Raw genomic sequence first — 19,381 nt, forward strand, 5'->3', positions numbered from 1 at the left:
CACCAGCGTCTATGGCTTCGACAACCTTACGAGCTCATGGCGTCTTTTAAAAAAATATATATCGATGAACTGTTTGCTCACCATTAAAACGCATCAACCCTCCTCCGCGTGGGCTCACGTCGATCTGTATTTGTCTACAAATAGGTGCTTGTAGCAGTTTTGTAATATCTACTCCGCAGGCCTAAAGTGTTACAGCGTTAGCCTCGGCGCTAACGACACGTCAAATTAGCTGCGTGCCTAAATGGAGGCCTTGGGTTTTGCCAGAAGCAGAAGTAAATAAAATCCGCAGTATCAGTCACACTAAAAGTAGTAAACAGTGCAGTCTTTACTAATAAGCATTGTTTGCATAAAGCCCTTCCTATTGATACATATTTCGTGTCGTATGGGTAAGGGACTGTGCGCAGATGGGTGTAAAGTTTCAGATGTCCCTTTATCACAAAATAGAACTGCACTAATCGTCTCAAGATGCAAAAACGTTATTTTCAGTAATCAATTACTTACTCTCCATTACAAATGTCTACCTATATAGGCATTATCTTTCAGCACTACCCTGTGCCTGCCATTTACCTTTATTTCATCTACTTAAGCCTGTATCGTATTCACCATTTCAATTTAAGTTACCACTCCATCAGTTTATCCCAACTCATTTTTAATATATTGTTGTATATATAGATGGTTTATCCATACATCAACCAAATGCTAGAGCTTCACGGTAGTCCAATTGTACATGCTTCAATGAAGTATTCAACCAACCTTCACTGCTTACACCACAAATTGGGTCGTATCCAAAGGGAACACCAAGAGCATTCTTTTTTTTCCCAGAAACCCAGAGTGTTGCCATTTTAGCGGAAAAAGATGCCACTGACTACTGGACACAGTAACTGAGTACATTACAATTAGCCATAACCACAAGTTACCTGCAGAGTAACAATGTTACAGCCATTTTTTTTAAATAGTCTCAAATGATATTAAAAATCTGCAGTCTGAAACAAGAGGCCGGGAGACCTGAACAATATGAAAAGTGCTAGTCATAAATTTACAGATATCAGGCATCACGTAGTGCTATGAAGTATCCAATATGCTACATATGAATACACTCGCTCATACCTTCCAAATGGCAAAGGGTGTTCAAGCCAGGCTCCTACAGAGTCCTGGCCAATATACATAACATGGGCATTTGTTAATGCAGTAAATGTAGACAAACACCACTTCCACAGGTATAAATTTAAAGGGTGCCATTCTAGCCTATACCGTGAGACTGAATTAAACATTTAGTCCTATAGTCAAATTCATCACCGTATGTTTTTGCCTGGATTTTGTTTAATGGTGAAACAAAAGCTGCCGTCATAGCATCCTAATCCAGACTCCATATGACAACGTTGTTCGGCGCTTTGTTTTCAATTCTTGCTTCATGTTCAAGTCCTTGGTTAGTTTTCCCAGCCATTGGTTGCATTTGGTTGTCTTCTCACATCTTCTGGTGCTATGTCCAAGTAAATACAGTCAAATCGAAGAGTGAGAGAGAAGAACCAGTTGTGAAACCACTACTTGAGGGACAACACAAGCTTTTTTTCACTTCACTACAATCAGTCACAGAGTAAGAAAAGGAAAAGGGGTTTCAATTCATTCCTGGAGCACTGCCTCCAAAATTGAAGTTGGTTGGCACCACCGGGGCTGTGAACTTGTATCCGCCGTGCTTCTCGATCATTTTCGATTCTGGAATCAAAGACCATTAAAATTCTTAGCAACCAGAAAACTCCTAGTCATGTTATATTAAGCATCAAAGCAGGAGAGAGAAGTACCATGTGCAGCCCGTCTCTGGTCTGCAAGTGTGCCGATATCCTGAAGCTGTTTTCTCTGCTCTTCGTCTAGATTCTGTATGAGTCCCTGGTACCATGCTGGGTCACGACTCTGAATATCTGAAATGGAAGCAAGAATGAAGCTCTAGGTGGATATTTCAGAAAGTAATTCTTGGTCCGTTCATCAAAATTTACCATACAAGCTTCTGTTATTTGAAGATACTTTGCTTTGCCTTACTTTGCAAAATCACTTTGAAGATCTGGTACTCGTCCACTGGGTTGTCCTCATCGTCTACAGCGGTCGTGTATCCTTCGAGAGCAGTCTCCTCTGCATCATCCTCCTCCCAGTCCTCATCATCTCCATCCTCACCCGCCTGCTTGGCTAGCATCTCCAAGTACTCCTGGCCCTCCTCATCAATATCATCCTCATCACTGCCCAGCTCCACTACAAAATTAGCACAATGATCGCAATCAACATAAGTTTAAGTGTTCGCAAATACACAAATGGTTATTTACAACTCGTTTCATGATTTCAACACATAATAGTTAGTAGCTCCAAATGGGTTTCAAGTTTAAATTTTGGCCTATCTGACCTACCATTTTCCTCGTCGTCCTCTCCATCCTCTTCGTCGTCGTCATCCTCATTCTCGTGCTCCGCCCTGCAGGCGTAGGCCCTTTTCAGGCCACTGAAGAGCAGGATGGCAGCAGGAAGCAGCTGTCCAGCCACCTGGTTGACTGCTTGCGGTCTCTGCTCCAGATCGATGAGGGCACACAGGCCCAACACACACATTTTCCTGTCATGTAGTCTGTCAAAACAAACACCACTTGTGTTAATATCGGGAAAATAACATCCTTAAGTCAGGTATTGGTGGACATGTTAACCTAATATACATGCATAATTTGAGTTTTAGTTTCCCATGATGGGGAAATCTACCCCAAGGACTAGTATGAACCAATTCAAATGTCTAGAACATCTTGCGACAAGTAACCATAATGTAAGAGCAGTCTGACCCCAGGAAGCAGTCGACATCCTTCAGCCACTGTGAGATGAAGTGGTTGGTAATTGGTTCTGTGTTGTTGGGGAAGCGTAGGTTCTCCATTGTATTCAGCAGCAGCGGGGGGCTATAATAGAGGGCAGCAATGGCCACCTGCAGGCACATGGTCCTCAGTTCGCTGGTCTTCACCTCACGAGTCAGCCTTTCCAATGCCGTCGTCACAAAAAGAGGTACGACCTGTGATGGTAGAAAAATAAAAATATATATATATGTATATATAATCAATGTATCCAAGGCAATGGGAAGGCAACCAGTAAAAAGTGACCCAACGGTTTGACGGCAACAGCTTGCCTGGTCAATGCCACGCCCTTTACATTGCAGTATGATGACCTCCAATAGCTTGGCTGCATGGCACTCAGGATCCTCCCCTGGATCCCCCGTCAAAATCTGAGAGAAAAAAAAACCCACAAGAGGCTCAAATTCTCTTCCCAAAAAGGACACCAGGCTTCAGCTTCCAAGGACAGTACAGCTGGCCAAATATGCTCCATTATATATACTGGCACCCATATTGCTGAATGTGAAAGTGGATGAAAAAGGGAACGGACACGCACCTTCTTGCACATGCTATAGATCATTTCAAGGTATTTGGTGTCAGACAGCAGTGTGTCTGTGTCCACCGTAACGTAGTTGTGCAGGAGAGGCATCATGTCTGAAAGATAAAAAGTAGCCATCAAGTAAGATTCAGCTAGTCAGGGGTGACTGACAGCTTAAAATGTACTAATTCCAATCATCTCAAAGCGGCTGAGCTGGAAACAACAGATCAATGACCCAACAACAGACGCCATACCTGTGAAATAATCAAAACCGTCCTGCTGGAAGACCTCAAAGACCAGCGGCAGAAGCTGCCACATCTGTGGGGACACTTGTTGACACGTCAGACTGTGGGCCAGAGATAGGATCTCCTCGTAGAACTCTAGAGGTCCATACAAACAGAGACGAAACAGCACCGTTTAACGTAACGCCGAAAGTGACCAGCTCCCATTCAAGTGGAAAAAAAGTGCAGAGAAGGAAATTTTGTAGCAGGAATCTCACTCACCCAAGACATGCTGCTGAAGGACAGTCCCTATCACTTGAAGACAGATGCCCTCTAGTTGCTGGGTGATCTGGAACAATCAAGTCACCGTTTTGACTCAATCTGGCCCATTAGAGGGATCCATACATTACTTGTCACTCTACAAAATATAGACTTTGCACACGGACGGAGACACTTTAATCACTGCCTTGGGTTGTACAGAAAATACAGGGCGATACCAAACTGAGAAAGAGTCGTCAACGTGAAATAAGACACTCCTCCAGTGTCTGCATTAATGGTAATGTTGCCATGAAATTTTTGACAAAGGATGAGTTTGATCTCATGGCAAAAGTATCTTTTTCAGAATCGTAAAATTCATAGATCAACCCTTTTCTGGATTTATAGGTTAATTTCCGCAATAGTTAAACAGGGGTGTACTGTACCGTATTTCGATGCAGATTTCAGTGCCTCATTTTGGTGTCTAATTTCAGAGTTGACTGACATATTTGCCCTCTGGTGCTCATCCAACAGGAACATCGCTGCACCTCATGGGGCCGTCGGTAGTTAACATCACACTTGCTCTGATGTCAGCGGACGCCTAACGTTAGCTAGCAGCTACCTTAAACACTTAAATTGCGTACAGCAAAATGGCCTGAAGTGTGGCCGTATTTCACTTGAAAGGATAGACACTTGGAAGTTATGGAAAATTAAGTATTTTGTGTTTATTTATAGTTATATAATTAACCATTGTGTGCATATCTCAGGTGTCTAGCAACCATTACTTAATCTTTCCGAGTCAGAATGACTTGGAGTATCACTGAAATAAAGTAAAAACATTAGAACGTTGCTCATATTGACCTCCTTTTACCCTTATTACTGCCAATCCCACTTTGTCCCTAAATGGCGAGGTGTGAACAGGACATTTTCAAGTGGGAGTTTTTGCAGTGTTTCCCTAATGTAGCTTGTTTTGTGGATATAATAATGCATTTTGATCGCTGGACTCTTATGTATGTAGGCACAAACACCAATGTCAGCACATTGAGAGCTGGGTGCTGTATATGTAAATAAAAAGGACGCCTCATTTTGCCTGGCAGCAAGCATGAAACATCATATAATATTCGTGAGATATTTCGACCGGAAATTTTAAAATGGATATGAAAGTATTCAATACAATAAAAGTTTGCATAATTACAAACCTATGTAATCATGTAACAAGATATCACCCGGATGTGCAGGGCCCAACCCTTCTTTCAGAGCATGCATGTGGAACACTGTTCGTGCAAAACATCTTTAACTTATTGTCAGCTATTCTTTTTAGTCCATTTGCACTTTGAAAAAGGCAGGTTGCTTTTGTTTTTAAGGAACCATACCCCTGTCCCAAAAAAAAAAAAAAAGTTTTGGTATACAAGCTTCTGGCCTCTTCAGTGGTTTTCAGTTTTTTTCCCAGTGACTCTACATTTATTGATTCATGATTCATGTAGAGCTTTTTAAACATCTCTACAAATACTGGAAACCATATCTCATTCCCATCGAATCCATACTGAATCGGAAGCGGATCAAATCGTTAGATTGTGAATCGGAATCAAATTAGGGCATCGATGCCAAAGCCCAGCCCAGCCCTAGTCATGCCCATGTTCAGCCTCCGAAGCAGAATGAGGAAAAGATTCAAACATTTCCTAGAGCTCCAGGGGGTAGCCGGAAAAAAAAACTGGCAGTAGAACAGAGGAAGCACTGTCCTCATGTGCTGGGGAGAGATGCGTGGACTTTACTGCTGAGAGCAGGCTGCTACACTAACCTCTTTGTGATCCTCCACAACACTGAGCAAGGTGTCAATGGTGTTAAGGATACCCATGGCTGTAACAGCCTTGTCATCACCGCCCTCCTCATCAGGGCCTGTCTGGATGACCTGGTTAAAGGTCATGGCCTGTGGAACAAATGGGCAGACTGGTAATATGTGTTTCATCTTCGGTGACATCATCGCTTACATCAGAGCTGTAAACCACAGTACAGCAGTTAATGCCTTACATAATAATCTGATTACACAGGAAATGGCAGCTCAGCAATTAACATTCAGCCGCCTCACCAGGTGCTGGGTCATCTCGACAGCGATGGGCGTGACCTCCTCGCTGTACTCGCAGATCATCTTCTGAATGACGTTGGTGAGGTCGTCGTTCTCCGTCTCCCGCACGATGTGGAGGAGCGCCTGCATCACTGGCCGGATGAACGGAGTGATGTATTCCTTCGCTGTGGACAGGCAGGAACATTTAGGTCTCAGTTCTCCTTCGAATGATGTCCATCGATCCAATCTTAACACTGTGCTCTCAAAGTACTTTAGCAAGACACCATTATATTTAACAGTGATCCTCTACAGACTTACTACACATTATTAGATTTGAGCAGTTTGGGGGGAAAAAAATGCAACACTTACAGTCTTCTAATGTTTACACCATTAACTATCACTCGTTTCTTAAGAGCTGCTATAAACAGTCACATACTGCATAACTGTTCTTATATTTAAACAGCTGGCTGCCCAACTACCTCCCACAGCAGCAAATTTTGCTTGTAAAACAGCCTTAATGCCTTTGTGATAATGAACGGCAGAGCAGAAGTATTCCCTGCCGATGCAGCCCTGATCTCAGAAAGTCACCTTTTTCCTGGTTGCTGATGAGCACCTGCAGGGCGATGGCCGCCTCCACCTTGACGGGCATCTCGTTGTCGTTGATCAGACAGAGGCGGGTCAGCTCGAGGGCTGTCTGCAGGTTCTGGTCGTTCTTAAACTTCACCTCGCAGAAGTAGTGCAGGACCCAGCAGGCCTGGGGTCAAAGGGAGGACGAAGTCAATATGTCGCTCACACCAGTTAAAGCACCAGCTCTGTCACTAGTGCCATTTCCACTGACCTACATTTTGAAGACGCAAACCGAAAACTGCAACATTCAAATACAGCAAAATCCCATTATAGTGGACTCGTTCATAAAGGAATATCGTCTGTAACGGACTAGGTCCGCTGGTCCCGGCCATGGGCTTCTAAGAACATGCAGAAAACGCATTGGATATAGCGGACTCGCATATAACGGAATTCCACATGTAACAGACAAACAATTTGGTCCCCAGGGCCGCTTTTAGCTGTAGTTTTGTTCGCTATAACGGACATGCAGGCTCCACCTACAAGGCGCATGGCATGCCGGTAATATCCAGCACCGATACCTAGTCGAGATTATTAATAGTCAAACATCTGGTCAGGTAAAACTGGATTACTATATGTACAATATAATAATCAAATACCACAAGTGTGTTTGCTGGGGTGTGGCATGAGTAAATGGTGTCCTGTAGTTGTGTTCTGGATAAGCAACTCTGGATAAAAGACTGTTTTGCCAGGTCCCTTGAAGTCCATTATAAGCAGATTTTACTGTAGCGCAAAAAACCCCCCAAAAAATTGTGTTCGCTTGTGTTTTTACAGCTAGCTGGAAAAGTAATAAATCACTGAACTGCAATGGTAATTTGTGGAATTTGCAAATTAGTAGATACGTAGAATACAAATCTTCTAGAGTTCCTCATGGAAACCCATGGATTTTCCATGGACATGGATCTTAATCTCACAGGATGAAAGGGAAGTATGACATTAATAGAAACACAAAATTTGCTATTTAACTTTCGGCATTGAAAATCAGCTTGTAATTCGCGCTTCAATGGAAACGCAGTGACTTAGGAGTTCCACTAACGGGCAGCTGCAATGCAGAGCACATGAACTACACTCACTGAAAACTATGATAAGTTCATAAAGCAGGTCTCCTTACCCTTGCCCTCATATAGCCCAGCTCGCTGTGGAACAGTGGGAAGACATGATTCTGTAACATAAACTCCATCTGGTCCTTATAGATCTTTTTCTGGGGGAAAAAAAAAACACGAAAATTGCCAAGTTAAACCAACGTTTACTATATGTTACAAAAAAAAAAACAAAACATAAAATTACATTCTCATTGGGCAAATTATCTTGACCTCTGATCTGATTGGCATGAAACAAAAAAGGCCAGACAGATGCTTTACCTTGAGTAAAATTTCAGCCAGTGAGCCAATCATGTGTAGAGCACCATCTTTTTTCCGTGGGTCGGTGTTGGGCTCTGTGAGGATCTGATAACAAAAGCCCATGGTCTTCTGCAGTACCTGTCAAGTCAAGAAATCCATCAAACATCACATCAGCATAACTGCCCAAGGTAGGAATTTAATTGGGGGTTGACTGGTTAGTTGCTTGGTCAGGTGTAGGAGATTATGGAGGCTGGTCAGCGGTGGGGTGTCTGAGAGACATCACTAGACCAGTACTATGATCTCCAGTGTCTCTGTGGCTGCAGGTGAGGAGTGAGCACTGCTGTACCGACTGTAAGACACAGACGGACAGCAGCACTAAACATGGACAGACACCATACACTCCGGCCACCAACAGCCAGGCAGCCCTCGCTCAACGTCTTAGTCATGTCTGTCAGTGCACATCTGTATTAAAGTACTAGGTCTTGCAGGACCACAGAAAAAAAACCAAATGAAGGACCAAGCAACAACAGGGAAATGAGGAAACATGGCACTCAAACACTAAGGTGGTAGAAGCCCTTTCCCGTACATACTTCTTTCCTCTTGTTGCACGACGTGAAGAGTAGGGTCTGAGCAGCTGTAGTGGGGGAGATGAAGTCCTCGAACACATCTATTCAGCGGGAAACGAACAATGAGCCCAGGCTGCCTCTGCAACTGGCAGCCTAGCCCAGTGCTAATGAGTCTCATCAAGAGCTGATAGGCATCATTCACAAATTCTGCATTTAACTGTGATTAGCATCTTTTTGGGAGACATTAAGATTACAGCTTGTGCCGATATTAAAGCCTTGTTGGCCGGAGGACTCATTCCTACCGAACTTCATGCGGATATATTCATAGGGGTCTTCTTGCCACAGCTCTTCATCACTGTCTGTGTAGCACATGAGGGGGAAGACCACGTCCTGAATGATGCCCTGAAAAGAAGGTCAAAGATTAATAAAGATGCACAACCTAAGATAATCCCCACCATTTAACTTGCGTGTGAAGTAATAATTATGCAAAGACACCTCACATACCTGGATATGGGGCTTGAGGTTCTTCCAAGTGACGGCGTGCCCAATTCCCTGGTTTATGTAGTTGAGGGTCTGCTGCAGAACCCTGGGGGCTACGTATTGCTTTTCTTTATACTGATACAAGACCTTTAACAGCACCTGCCGACGAGAACCATACCTAGTCACTTCCCATTGGGTCGACCATAACACCGAGCAACTACAAACGGAAACTGAACAAAATTTACCTGCTGTGCAGCAACTGCATAGCCCTTGAGGAAGAGCTCGGCGAACTCTGTGTACTCTTTGGTGGTGTTTCCCGGGCTGCCATACCTACAACAGAGAGCAATACTACGATTTATCCAAAGGCACCTCAAGCCGATCTCGAAGGATGCCTGAAAGCACTCAAAGGCTGCACAGGTCGGGATGGGGAGGATCCTTGCCTCTCAAAAAGCCGGGCGAGGATGTGAAGAGCCCACTTCTTACACTTCCACCAGGGCAGCTCCGGTCGGTCGTCCTCGTCCACCTGCAGAGTCTCCTTGGTGAAAGGGAACCGTTTTTGTTAATCACAACACCCATATTACCGTATTGGCCTGAATATGAGATAACCCCAATAACAAGACCTGCCCACTTTTTGGCAACTATTTTTAGAAAAGGTTTCTGGAATACCAAATCTGACCTTCATTTAAAAAATAATTTTATTTGATCATTATTAAGATCATGCAATAAGTTAACCAGCAACCACAGTCTAAAGAACAGGTATTCGGATGACAAGTTAATTTAAACAGCCAGAGATCCAAAAGTTTTCAACGAATCAGGCCAACAATTCATACTACAACCAGGGATACACGCTAAACACACGCATTGCCAGGGAAGCCAGCTCTCACATCTGGCATGAAAATCATGCTTTTTTCACACATTCTGTAAGACACAACTAAAAACACAAAAACTATTAACATTTACATAATTACAAATTAAATGCTGGCTACAAAACAGAGCTCAGAAAACCTGCAGATTATACCTGAGGAACATCTCGATCCACCACAGTCTTCAGAATCTCCATCCACTCCGCTAGGTTCTGCCGGTTAATCAGCTCCAATGGCAGGTTGTACTGTTGGGATATTAAAACGGAGTTGGCATGATGACAAACTAGGTAGAAAATGCAAAGGTTACAAGAATTCAGCCATGGAATCCCTCCATGTTACCTTTGGCATGCTGGTCATGCCAACAGTGATAGAGCTTAGAGGCACAGGGCAAAATAGTGATGGAGGCAGCCAGGGAGCCTGTGGTGATGTCACGCTACAAGAGCCTCGTCACCCCAACAGATGGCCCCGCAGAAATGCCACCCACACTTCTGTCAGCGGGTCCGGCACAAACTGGACGCATTTCAACAGACAAGACCAAGCGGCTCACACGAACTCCTCGGTCCTCAACCCAGCTTAGCGGCCAGGAAGCACCCGGACACATAACTTTAGCACGGAGGTCACCAGAAATAGCACGATCGGTCTGACGGTCACGGGTTCGCACCGAAGAATAATTTTAAGGCCACCGGGGGTGGGTGCAGGAGAGTACCTGAAAGAGAGCGTAGAGGATCTTGAAAATCTGCTTCTGGACAAGTACAGAGTCGCTGGAGGGATCGGGCAACAGCTGGATGAAGCGATCTTTCAGCATGGGCATGAAGATCTGCATGGCCGCCACCAGCGGGCTGCGCTCGTCCGGCTTCTTGTACCTACGCCGTGAACCGCCCCGTGTCAGACAGAGCTGGCTCTACCATCCTTAAGAACACCACAACCCCCTCCAGAATGAGCCTGCGACAGCACCAGGCGCGACTCTTACTCGTAGTTCTTGACCAGCTGGTAGAGGCAGAGCAGGATGCCGAGCCAGCCGGCGCTGTTGTCCGACTGCAGGTAGTAGCCGATCTTGTCCACGATGGCCGTCCACTTGCCAGGGTAGTCATGCTTGATCATGTGATGGATGCACGTCGTGAGCTGTACCCTGAGCAGAACACCGCATCAGAAGAGGGAACATTAGGCCCAACCTAAATATGGGGGAGGTCTGAGAGGATGCAGCGACGCTCCAGCCCGGAGAGCTTACCGGATACGTTCGGGAGAGTGGATGATCGCCTCCACAATGTTGTCCCGGATGACCTGCCTGTCTTCCTCAGGAATGTTGGTTACAGGGGCTTCTGCACTCCGGTTCTCCCCCTCACTCCAATACTGAGTTACCATGTTCTTCAGGTAGATGACACCTGAGAGTCAGAAGGTCGTCAGCCAGACTATCCCACGAGTTGTCGGATGATGACTCATTTGCCTGACTGATAACGGCCGGGACTTTAGATACTCCCGACTAGCCGAGGAAGCTTGTGCAATATCTTAATCCCAGTGCTGCTTTTTTGAGGAATATCAGCTCACAACCGGTTTACCCTTGCAATCCCATCATGCCGTTTCAATTGCTGACGTCACAGGAAGTCACAATCAAGCTGGCATGGGTCATACATACACCCGAGGCTCTGAGTGCACCCAAAGGGAATGAATGGATCTGTAAGACCACAGCAGGAATACAGGTCAACGGCACCGTCGGCCAGACATCAAACTGCTGACACAGACGCGTCTGTCAGCCAAATGGAATAATCCCGCCTCTTACTGCTGACATTGCAGGACATCCGTTGAATGACACCCACGACCTCCCCAAAACACACCACCTGTCCGCACCTCTACAGGGCTGTGTGGCTCCACCTCATTTATGGCAGTGACCCATCCTGATGTCACCCCCCCCCCCAAACCAGACAATATAACCTTGCACTTGGCTCATTTGAATTCCCTTGGCACCAGTCCTCTATCATTGGTTTCCTCTCCTCGTCTTGCAGGTAGGAGACCACAAAGACAAGAAGTTAATGTAATTCTCTTCACATGGGGGTAAGATCCCGCTCTGCCACTCGGACGTGACCGACGAGAATGTTAAGTCGTAGGTTCCTTGTTCCCTCGTATCGAAACTAGTGAGTAACCTTCAAAGCATAGCTGCCGTTAAAATTAACAGGAAATATTCCGACGCATGTGTATTTATAGCTACACACGCATGCCAGAAAAATCACACAGCTCGCAGCATCCATTATACATTCATATACACAACATGCAACATGAATTATACTGAGATTCTTCTTTGCAAAGCTAAATAGAGGATGACAACATTGGATCAGCTTTCAGCACAACTGGGCCTTTGCTCCCATGGGTCACCTCATTGTAACCAATCAGGCCAGTGGATGGTCCATATGCTGGTCTGGATCGCTGTCCCCCCCCCCCCATCCCCCACACCAAGAGACAAACTGCCGAGTCATGAAACACCACGCCCACCCGGCGCAGCTGTAAATTGACCACATCCTATTGGAACAGAGCGTCCGTTCTCGGCCCAACGGCTGACGAGCTGAACCAATCACAATGACGGATCCTGCCGAGAACAGCCCAATGAGCGTTTTGGTGGCGTCCGTTACTTCGATTTGTACCGAGGCCAAGGAAGAATTCACTAAGGTACCCGTCCGTAAAATGGCCTCCGCACAAATATTTACAGAACCAGCGCGCAGACGGTTGCAGCTCCGCGGCTAAGACAGATGAGGTGCTAAAAAGGACTGTAAATAAGAATTACCCACCACTCTGTACTGGGAGGGGAAAAACATTCCGAATCAGGTACATAAGAATCAGTCCCTGTAGAGATTTTAATTAACGCTGTATATCGAATGGCGGCTCAGCAGTGAATCACCCATTTTCACGCTTCGGTCTGGTCTACCAGTCCAGCAAGCTGCCAACTACTCTGACAGGCACGTCTCGAGCCCGAGGAGCAGGGGAGTGAGCGAGACCTGTCATTCAGAGGGGCGGAAAGCAGCACAGCGGCATTCCTTCCAATCGACCGTGCCGGGCCCAGCCGAAGCACTCATATGACCCTTTGCCCCACACACGCCTCACCCCAGCATGTTCACTGCGCCAGTCAACATGCAATACTATTTATTTCCGAGCCAACACCACAGAAATCCGTGAAATGCTGCCCCCGACGTTCTTTGCGTCACTGCCATTTATTATTTATTGTTAATTTATGCATTACCACGTTAATGTATAAATGTCTTTGCCGTCTAAATGTGTGTTGTTCTACAGGAAGCCTGCAATTTCCTTTGGGATTAATTAAGTATCCATCTAGGGTTCTTCCGTGTACAGTTTCCCCCATTTCTGGCTACCATGCCTGTTCCCACAATGCATTTCATGAGTGGTTACACACTGCATCATCGTACACTCAAGGAGTCCCATAAAAACGTTCTGCATATTACTGCAAATCTCTACAGGACGGGGATTTTCAGTGAATACATTAGAGTTCAGTTGACAATGGCAGCGGTCATTGAGTAAGACCTGCGTCTGTGTGATTGGAAGGTCTCCGATTCAACCAGTCAGCTCAGTGATCTAACCGTTGGGCTCCTGAGCAAGGCCCCCGACCCCCAACCGCCACAGGGACTGTTTGAACCTGCTTTCTAATTTGTACGTCACTTTGGATAAGAGGACCTGCTAAATGAAACGGAAATCAGGTTCAACTACGTAACTATTTCAGGGAAAATCTCAAGGTCTAGATAATACAAGCAGTTTGGAGCTTCAGGTGCTTTTCCCACTGAGGCCGATGACGGCGGTAGGGCTACGCTGGCCACTTTGACAGTGCGTTCGATTATCTCTCGAAAGCCGTAAATTCCGAGGTGATGATGTCACATCTGACCAATCTCAGAACAAACATGGCTGCCTCCACGAACACACCGTTATGTGTTGTTGCTTTATATTTTAGCAGATTTGGAGCAAGATTCAAGACAAACACAAACTAGTCAAACCACATTAAAAGCTTTGTAATATATTTAGATATTACAGATTCATAGTGAGATTCTTTTTGAGAGGCAAAGAAACTACAAACAAACGACACTAACAAGTCTGGTAAAAATCTGATTTTGCATGCTAAGATACTGTTTACGGTCATGACATGGCACTCTAAACCAACCATGCGCGATAAATGTATTAATAGTTATAAAAGTAAACAAAATAAACATTTATAAATATTTATAAAATTACAAGCCGCCATGTTGAAATGACATCACAGGAGAATCACAGAAAACAAAATTCTGTCCGACGACATCAGAAAGGGGCCGTTTCCCACAGGAAGTGACGTTTTTACCTCAGTCCGGGGTCTGCGGGGTAATGAGAAGACCCCTAATTGTAATGAAAACCCCATCTGCAAAGGGAAGACCCCACATGCAAAGGGAAGACCCCAAACAATCTGCATCTGCCAAGACGGTGGAAACTGAGAACCTAGTCATTTTCACGGAGCCAGCCGATCACACTTAAAGATTGTGTGTCGGTCTCATGACTCTAAGCGCCCGGCGCCGAATCGTGCAAGAATGAGGCTGGGTGGAGAAAAATCTATGCAGTCAGGAAAACATTCTGGCACAGGGCGTCCTGTTTACCGAGCTGGAATTACGCAACGTTTGTCAGCTGACCGAAGTGATGCAGGACCTAAACACCCTTAATGAGAGGGGAGAGGGGAGGGCACCCGGCATGTGAATGACAGAAGTTCCAAACAGGGCAGATAAAAGCCATTTCAGCCTCGTGTAACCTCAGCACATTTACATTTTTGCCGCGAGTCGTTTGGTCAGATGACCATATAGGGGACACCGACATGAAAGACTGAATCCTCCCTTTGTAAGGCCAACGGAAGAGTATAAACACTCCGACATGGGACGAACCTTGAATAAGTTCTAATATATTAAAGTCCCCTGATTAGTTTGTACAATTAATTCCCATGAAACTGGCTTCTCGGCTTTGTGGGAAAGATTCTCACTTGACATCAAACATGTCATTATGGGAGGGGGGCAAAGCCAGAGGCAGAAAGTGACAGGTGGCACTCAGAGAGGTCAAGGTGGTCATGGGGTTGTTTACAGGAATGGCGGCGTGTCCATTTCACACCCAGCCACTTCCAGAATAGTCTTCTGACATCACGATATTGGAAGCCTGGAGGTTCCCGACTCGGTTTGGTGACGAGCAGGGGGGGATGGGGGGGGTGAGAAAAGAAAAAAGCCTAACAATCCCTAATCCAGCACACCCCGCCCCGCACCACAAGCCCCTCACCCAGACGGCCAGGGCTCACCTGCTTGCCTGACAGGCAGGTCGAGCTGTTCAGACATAGTGACCTGCAGCAGCGTGGAGACAAAGTTCACTTGGCTGTGGCCCTGGGGAAGCAGGAACAAAGAGAAAAACAGACTCAGTGCTACAAAAGAACAGTATGTCTGCAGGAGAGATGCTTACACAAGCATGCTTTTGGCAAACATCGGAATGGAAACCAGAACACAAACATTAGCCGATGCGGGAAGTCCAGGTGAGCCGGGGCCCATCTTCAAATGATGTTAATAGACAAATGACTGAACGCTCTTACGGTTTATATAAAAAGTGTTTCCTGGTACCTATGAATGACAGCGTTGATCCAACATGCTATTTCACAGGGATTCTCCAATATGACACTATGAGGTCAAATCCTTAAGTTTCCAAACACTGATATGAACAATAAAGGCATCGGCATGTAGCTTACTGGGTCAAGGCCCATGACCAGAAATTTGAAGTCCCGGGGTCAGCAGAGCGATGTCACTGTAGAGCCCCTGCGCAAGGCCCCTAACCCACCATTGCTTGAGACCGGCTAACCCTGCTTTTGAATTGTATGTTGCCTTGGATAAAAGTGTCGGTTAAATAAAACGCAAAAGGAATCACAACGGAGTCGGTCGAAGGTAAACAAACCGGAAGACGGTGGATCTCATCAGCGCAAAATCCAAGTTCCACTACCCTTCCCTGGGGGAGGTGGGGGGCAGGGGATGTGCTGCTGCTCTCACCCCCACTGCAAAGCAGCCCCCCTAAGCATCCAAGGAGGAGGCCGGGGAAGCAAAGCCCTCTGCTCCCACTGGTCTGCAGAGCAGCGTGTGGGCACTGCGCGTCAGCCGCCCGCTGGACACAATGCAGATGGCAGTGGGGACATCACCTCCCCCCTGCTCCCCCCTCCCCCCACAAACCACCACCCTCAGACAACTGGCACTTGCATGCGAGCTTTTGTTCCACTTGGTCCAGTAACTCATGTTTAAAACGAAGGGGGATTTCACTCCACGTCCCTTTACATATTCTACCATTTGTGGAGAAATCTCTTGCCAAGGAGATTTCACAACTGAGCTACCAGCCTCCTTACAAACCCGAGAAGGCAGACATCTCTCACATGCCACCCGCCCTCAAAAAAAGACCCATTCTGGGGGTCTCTGCAGCTTCAGGGGCTGACCAAGGCTCTGGAAAGTTCCTCACCACCACAGCGTTCCGGAACATTCACTTCGGCCTTTCCTTACAAGGACCGTCTGACACAATGTTACCTCTTAAAAGGACATTTCCGTCGATGACAAAACCCAATGACAAAGATGCCAAATAGGAGTGATGCTAATCAGTGTCACTGCACTGAAATGGAAACTAAATTTAAAAAAATGACATGCAATAAGAAATCAATATTCAAGTCACGTCATTTTGGTTTTCCTTAATGGTGGCAACATCTTATAGCTCCGAGCCCCTCAAGTGCCACTTTCTAAAAATGTACTGCAAACAGAAGAAACAATGCTACTTTTTCTGGACGTTTTTCTGATGCCTGTGGTTTCGAAAGACCCTGGGGGCCCTTTGGCCGGCTAACAGCACTGGAATGCAGCGTAATCGTCCCACATGAACGCATCAGCAAAAGGCGTCAGCGCCACATGCTGCCTGGAAACCACACTGGAGAGCGCTGCCCTGCCAGCATCAATCACGGCTCCCTGACTCAGCCCCTGATGGAGCTTCCTCAGCTCCCCCTGCGTGTGCACACTCCACTTCCTCCCCAGCTCCAGAAAGGCCTGGAAGGTGCACATCCTCCCCACAAAAGGCACAGAAACACGTTTCTAACACCCATGTTTCTATTAACAGAGAAGCATCTTTAAGAGCTACTTTTATGTGAGAAAGTTCTTTTAAAAAAACCAGGACAGTCCATTTCCCCCGCTCTATGCCGTTATCACCGCACTTCAAATCCATCTCTGCATACCACACAATGAGTCACATCCAGGGCAGAACTAAAAACAGCACAACAGCGCAGTCTTACAAGCGATGGATACAATCCTTCTAATCCAGTTTCATTATGTATTGAGCAGCGCGCATTGCGCATTCAATGCCTCCATATTTTGCACGCGTGTCTCAATGGTTGTTGAATGCAAACAAACAAGCTATAGGTGTTACAATGGCGGGGAAATTAGTTTATTAAAGTAGGCACAAAAACGTCCATGGGTGGCTTCCTATTCATGACTGGGAGGATGCCATTTTTACAGTAACGTCGGATTTTTTTAAGTTACACATTGGCCAACATGTGCGCCATTATTAGTCATTCAGCTCGTTTCAATGCGCCCATGAATGACGCGTGCAGGCAGCGGCCGCGCGCGCCGATCAGCAGCTGGGCGCGTCCCCTGTACAGTACCCGGTAATAAGCGTCAAAGGCAACTTTTCTACTCCCAGAACAGCTCATAAACTGCCCACAAGTGCCCACAGACAACATATCCAACTATGGCTTGTCTTGAGATGAGGGGAAAATGTAACCACATCTGTGAAACAAAAATGTCCCACTAGGTCCACGTGTTTCCATGTAGACATCCATGTCCCCTCCAAGTTTAGGGCGCTATCAGAAGAAAGGAGTGGTTATAATCGGTCCCAATTGTCAGTAGTTGAACACAAGCCTTCGGTTAGTCAGTGGACGGATCCTCCATCCGAATGTGTGGACATGAATGTCCCGGCGACAGTCGACCAGTATTTAAATCTGTGCGAATTGTGAGTCAGCATAAATGTGCTTGGTACACGTGAGAAACTCGGGACTCCGAAAACTTATTTCAACACAGAAATCTGCCTGACAAACTTACACTAACTCACTAAGTCCTCATCTGCCTACACGACTCCGACTCTCCCGCCGGTTGTAAGACCGGTCAAAATAAAGCAAAAAACAAAAGTGTCCCCGGCGGTTCTCCAGACGCAAATTAAATGGCCAGCCGGCTATCCGCGCTTCCTCGCCGGCTAGCGAAGCAGAGCGACAGCTCCACGTTTTCGGGCGCTAGCTGGCACATTGGGCTAACATGCTAGCTAGTTCAGTGACGGCCTCTGACGCGATCGCTACATCAACTCCGAGCGCATATAAACGCGTGAAATACTAGTATGCTGAACACTTTGGTATTTATTAAACATTTCGAAGACGTCTAAATGGCAATTTTGACATCTGATCGTTGCAAGACATCGTCACCCCCCATACCTCAACACAAGCGAGGCTCCATACTATTCCTTCCGTGAGGCCCGATTCACCCAAACCAAATCCGTACCTCATTCAGCTGCCTCTCCGCAGCCTCCCGCAAGCTCGGGTCCATGGTTCCCTTAAGGGCCTCGATAAGGGAGTTGGGATCCATGTCTAGAGTGTGTAGCGGCTCGGTTTCGGTTGATTCGGCGAACTATGCTGTCCCAGTCGATGCGCACATGGACGCGGTGAAGCCCAGCTGCCGGCGCGAAAGGAAGAGCCGAACTGAGTACCCGGATAGATCAGCATCGCGCGACACTTCCGCCACCGCTGCCGGGAGCTCCGGGAAATGTAGTCCTAAACAATAAGAGCATACAGACGGGAATAACAGCAATGCGTCATCCCCATGCACACTTGTAAATTTAGGCGACTCAGTAATATGCTTTCATTATATATGAACTTGTGTTACACATGAAACCATTATAAAAGTAACCCGAAGAGTCCTAGAAACAAAGTATCTGGTTTTGCATTTTATTTTTGTTTTGTGTGGACATTTGTTGTCTAATATGAAAATAAACTTATATTATAATATTATGTAAAAATCCACTTCTAATAATTCTACCCAGAATTTTTAATTCATAAATATTCCGATAATTTTTGTGTTTTAATGATTATATCTATATTATTATTACTATATTAAATTTATACTCTGGCATGACGGATCTGTGTAATATTAATACGCATTTACACAGTTTGTCAATTTAACTGTCGTGTGTGATTTTTCCTGACAAATGTAATAAATGAAGCCGCAAAATAACGTTTAATAACATATAACAGTTGACCTGAAATTACGATTTAAAAAATATTTACCAATAGTTGTACACAAACGTAGCACTTTGAATTTTTTTGTATATTATAATGCTCCCGCTTTGCGTCAAAATATTTAAGTAATATATATATATATATATATATATATATATATATATATATATATATATATCGCATGTCCATTTGAAATACTTGATATGAATGTGATTGCAAAAAATCGGTCTCGGAACGTATATTTTTACGTTGTTAAAATCGACTTTTTGTTCAAATATAAGTATAATTGTTTATGTTCGT

General features: G+C 45.6%; 1 protein-coding gene and 1 non-coding gene across 3 annotated transcripts; both read right to left on the reverse strand.

The window, feature by feature from the left end:
• Nucleotides 1-632: 632 nt before the first annotated feature.
• Nucleotides 633-18,541, reverse strand: ipo7 (importin 7). Of its 2 annotated transcripts, none has more exons than XM_048972216.1 (25): nt 18,348-18,541; nt 15,092-15,173; nt 11,024-11,177; nt 10,766-10,924; nt 10,502-10,658; nt 9,951-10,040; nt 9,373-9,464; nt 9,178-9,262; nt 8,957-9,091; nt 8,755-8,854; nt 8,477-8,553; nt 7,908-8,024; nt 7,658-7,747; nt 6,511-6,676; nt 5,947-6,107; nt 5,659-5,787; nt 3,888-3,954; nt 3,639-3,764; nt 3,403-3,500; nt 3,143-3,238; nt 2,808-3,028; nt 2,394-2,602; nt 2,035-2,241; nt 1,800-1,916; nt 633-1,713 (listed from the first exon to the last, which is right to left on the reverse strand). In XM_048972216.1, the coding sequence occupies exons 1-25, from the start codon at nt 18,429-18,431 to the stop codon at nt 1,616-1,618; spliced, it is 3,117 nt and encodes a 1,038-aa protein (XP_048828173.1). In that variant the 5' UTR covers nt 18,432-18,541; the 3' UTR covers nt 633-1,615. The 2 variants fall into 2 exon arrangements, with proteins under 2 accessions (XP_048828173.1, XP_048828172.1); XM_048972215.1 differs by having other exon boundaries at nt 9,373-9,467.
• LOC125706925 (small nucleolar RNA SNORA23) lies at nt 8,116-8,296 on the reverse strand. Its single transcript, XR_007382103.1, has one exon. It is a non-coding gene; the product is annotated as a small nucleolar RNA SNORA23 (small nucleolar RNA).
• Nucleotides 18,542-19,381: the final 840 nt, after the last annotated feature.

Source organism: Brienomyrus brachyistius, chromosome 13 (assembly GCF_023856365.1).
Source record: "Brienomyrus brachyistius isolate T26 chromosome 13, BBRACH_0.4, whole genome shotgun sequence".
Lineage (NCBI taxonomy): Eukaryota > Metazoa > Chordata > Actinopteri > Osteoglossiformes > Mormyridae > Brienomyrus > Brienomyrus brachyistius.

Excerpts from the sequence above, each read along its gene's own strand:
- ipo7 (XM_048972215.1), bottom strand. The coding sequence starts at position 18,431 with ATGGATCCCAACTCCCTTATCGAGGCCCTTAAGGGAACCATGGACCCG. Across the intron at positions 8,855-8,956 it reads ACCTCAAGCCCCATATCCAG|GGCATCATTCAGGACGTGGT; the intron begins GTATGTGAGGTG and ends CCTTCTTTTCAG. Across the intron at positions 8,554-8,754 it reads ATATATCCGCATGAAGTTCG|ATGTGTTCGAGGACTTCATC; the intron begins GTAGGAATGAGT and ends CCCGCTGAATAG.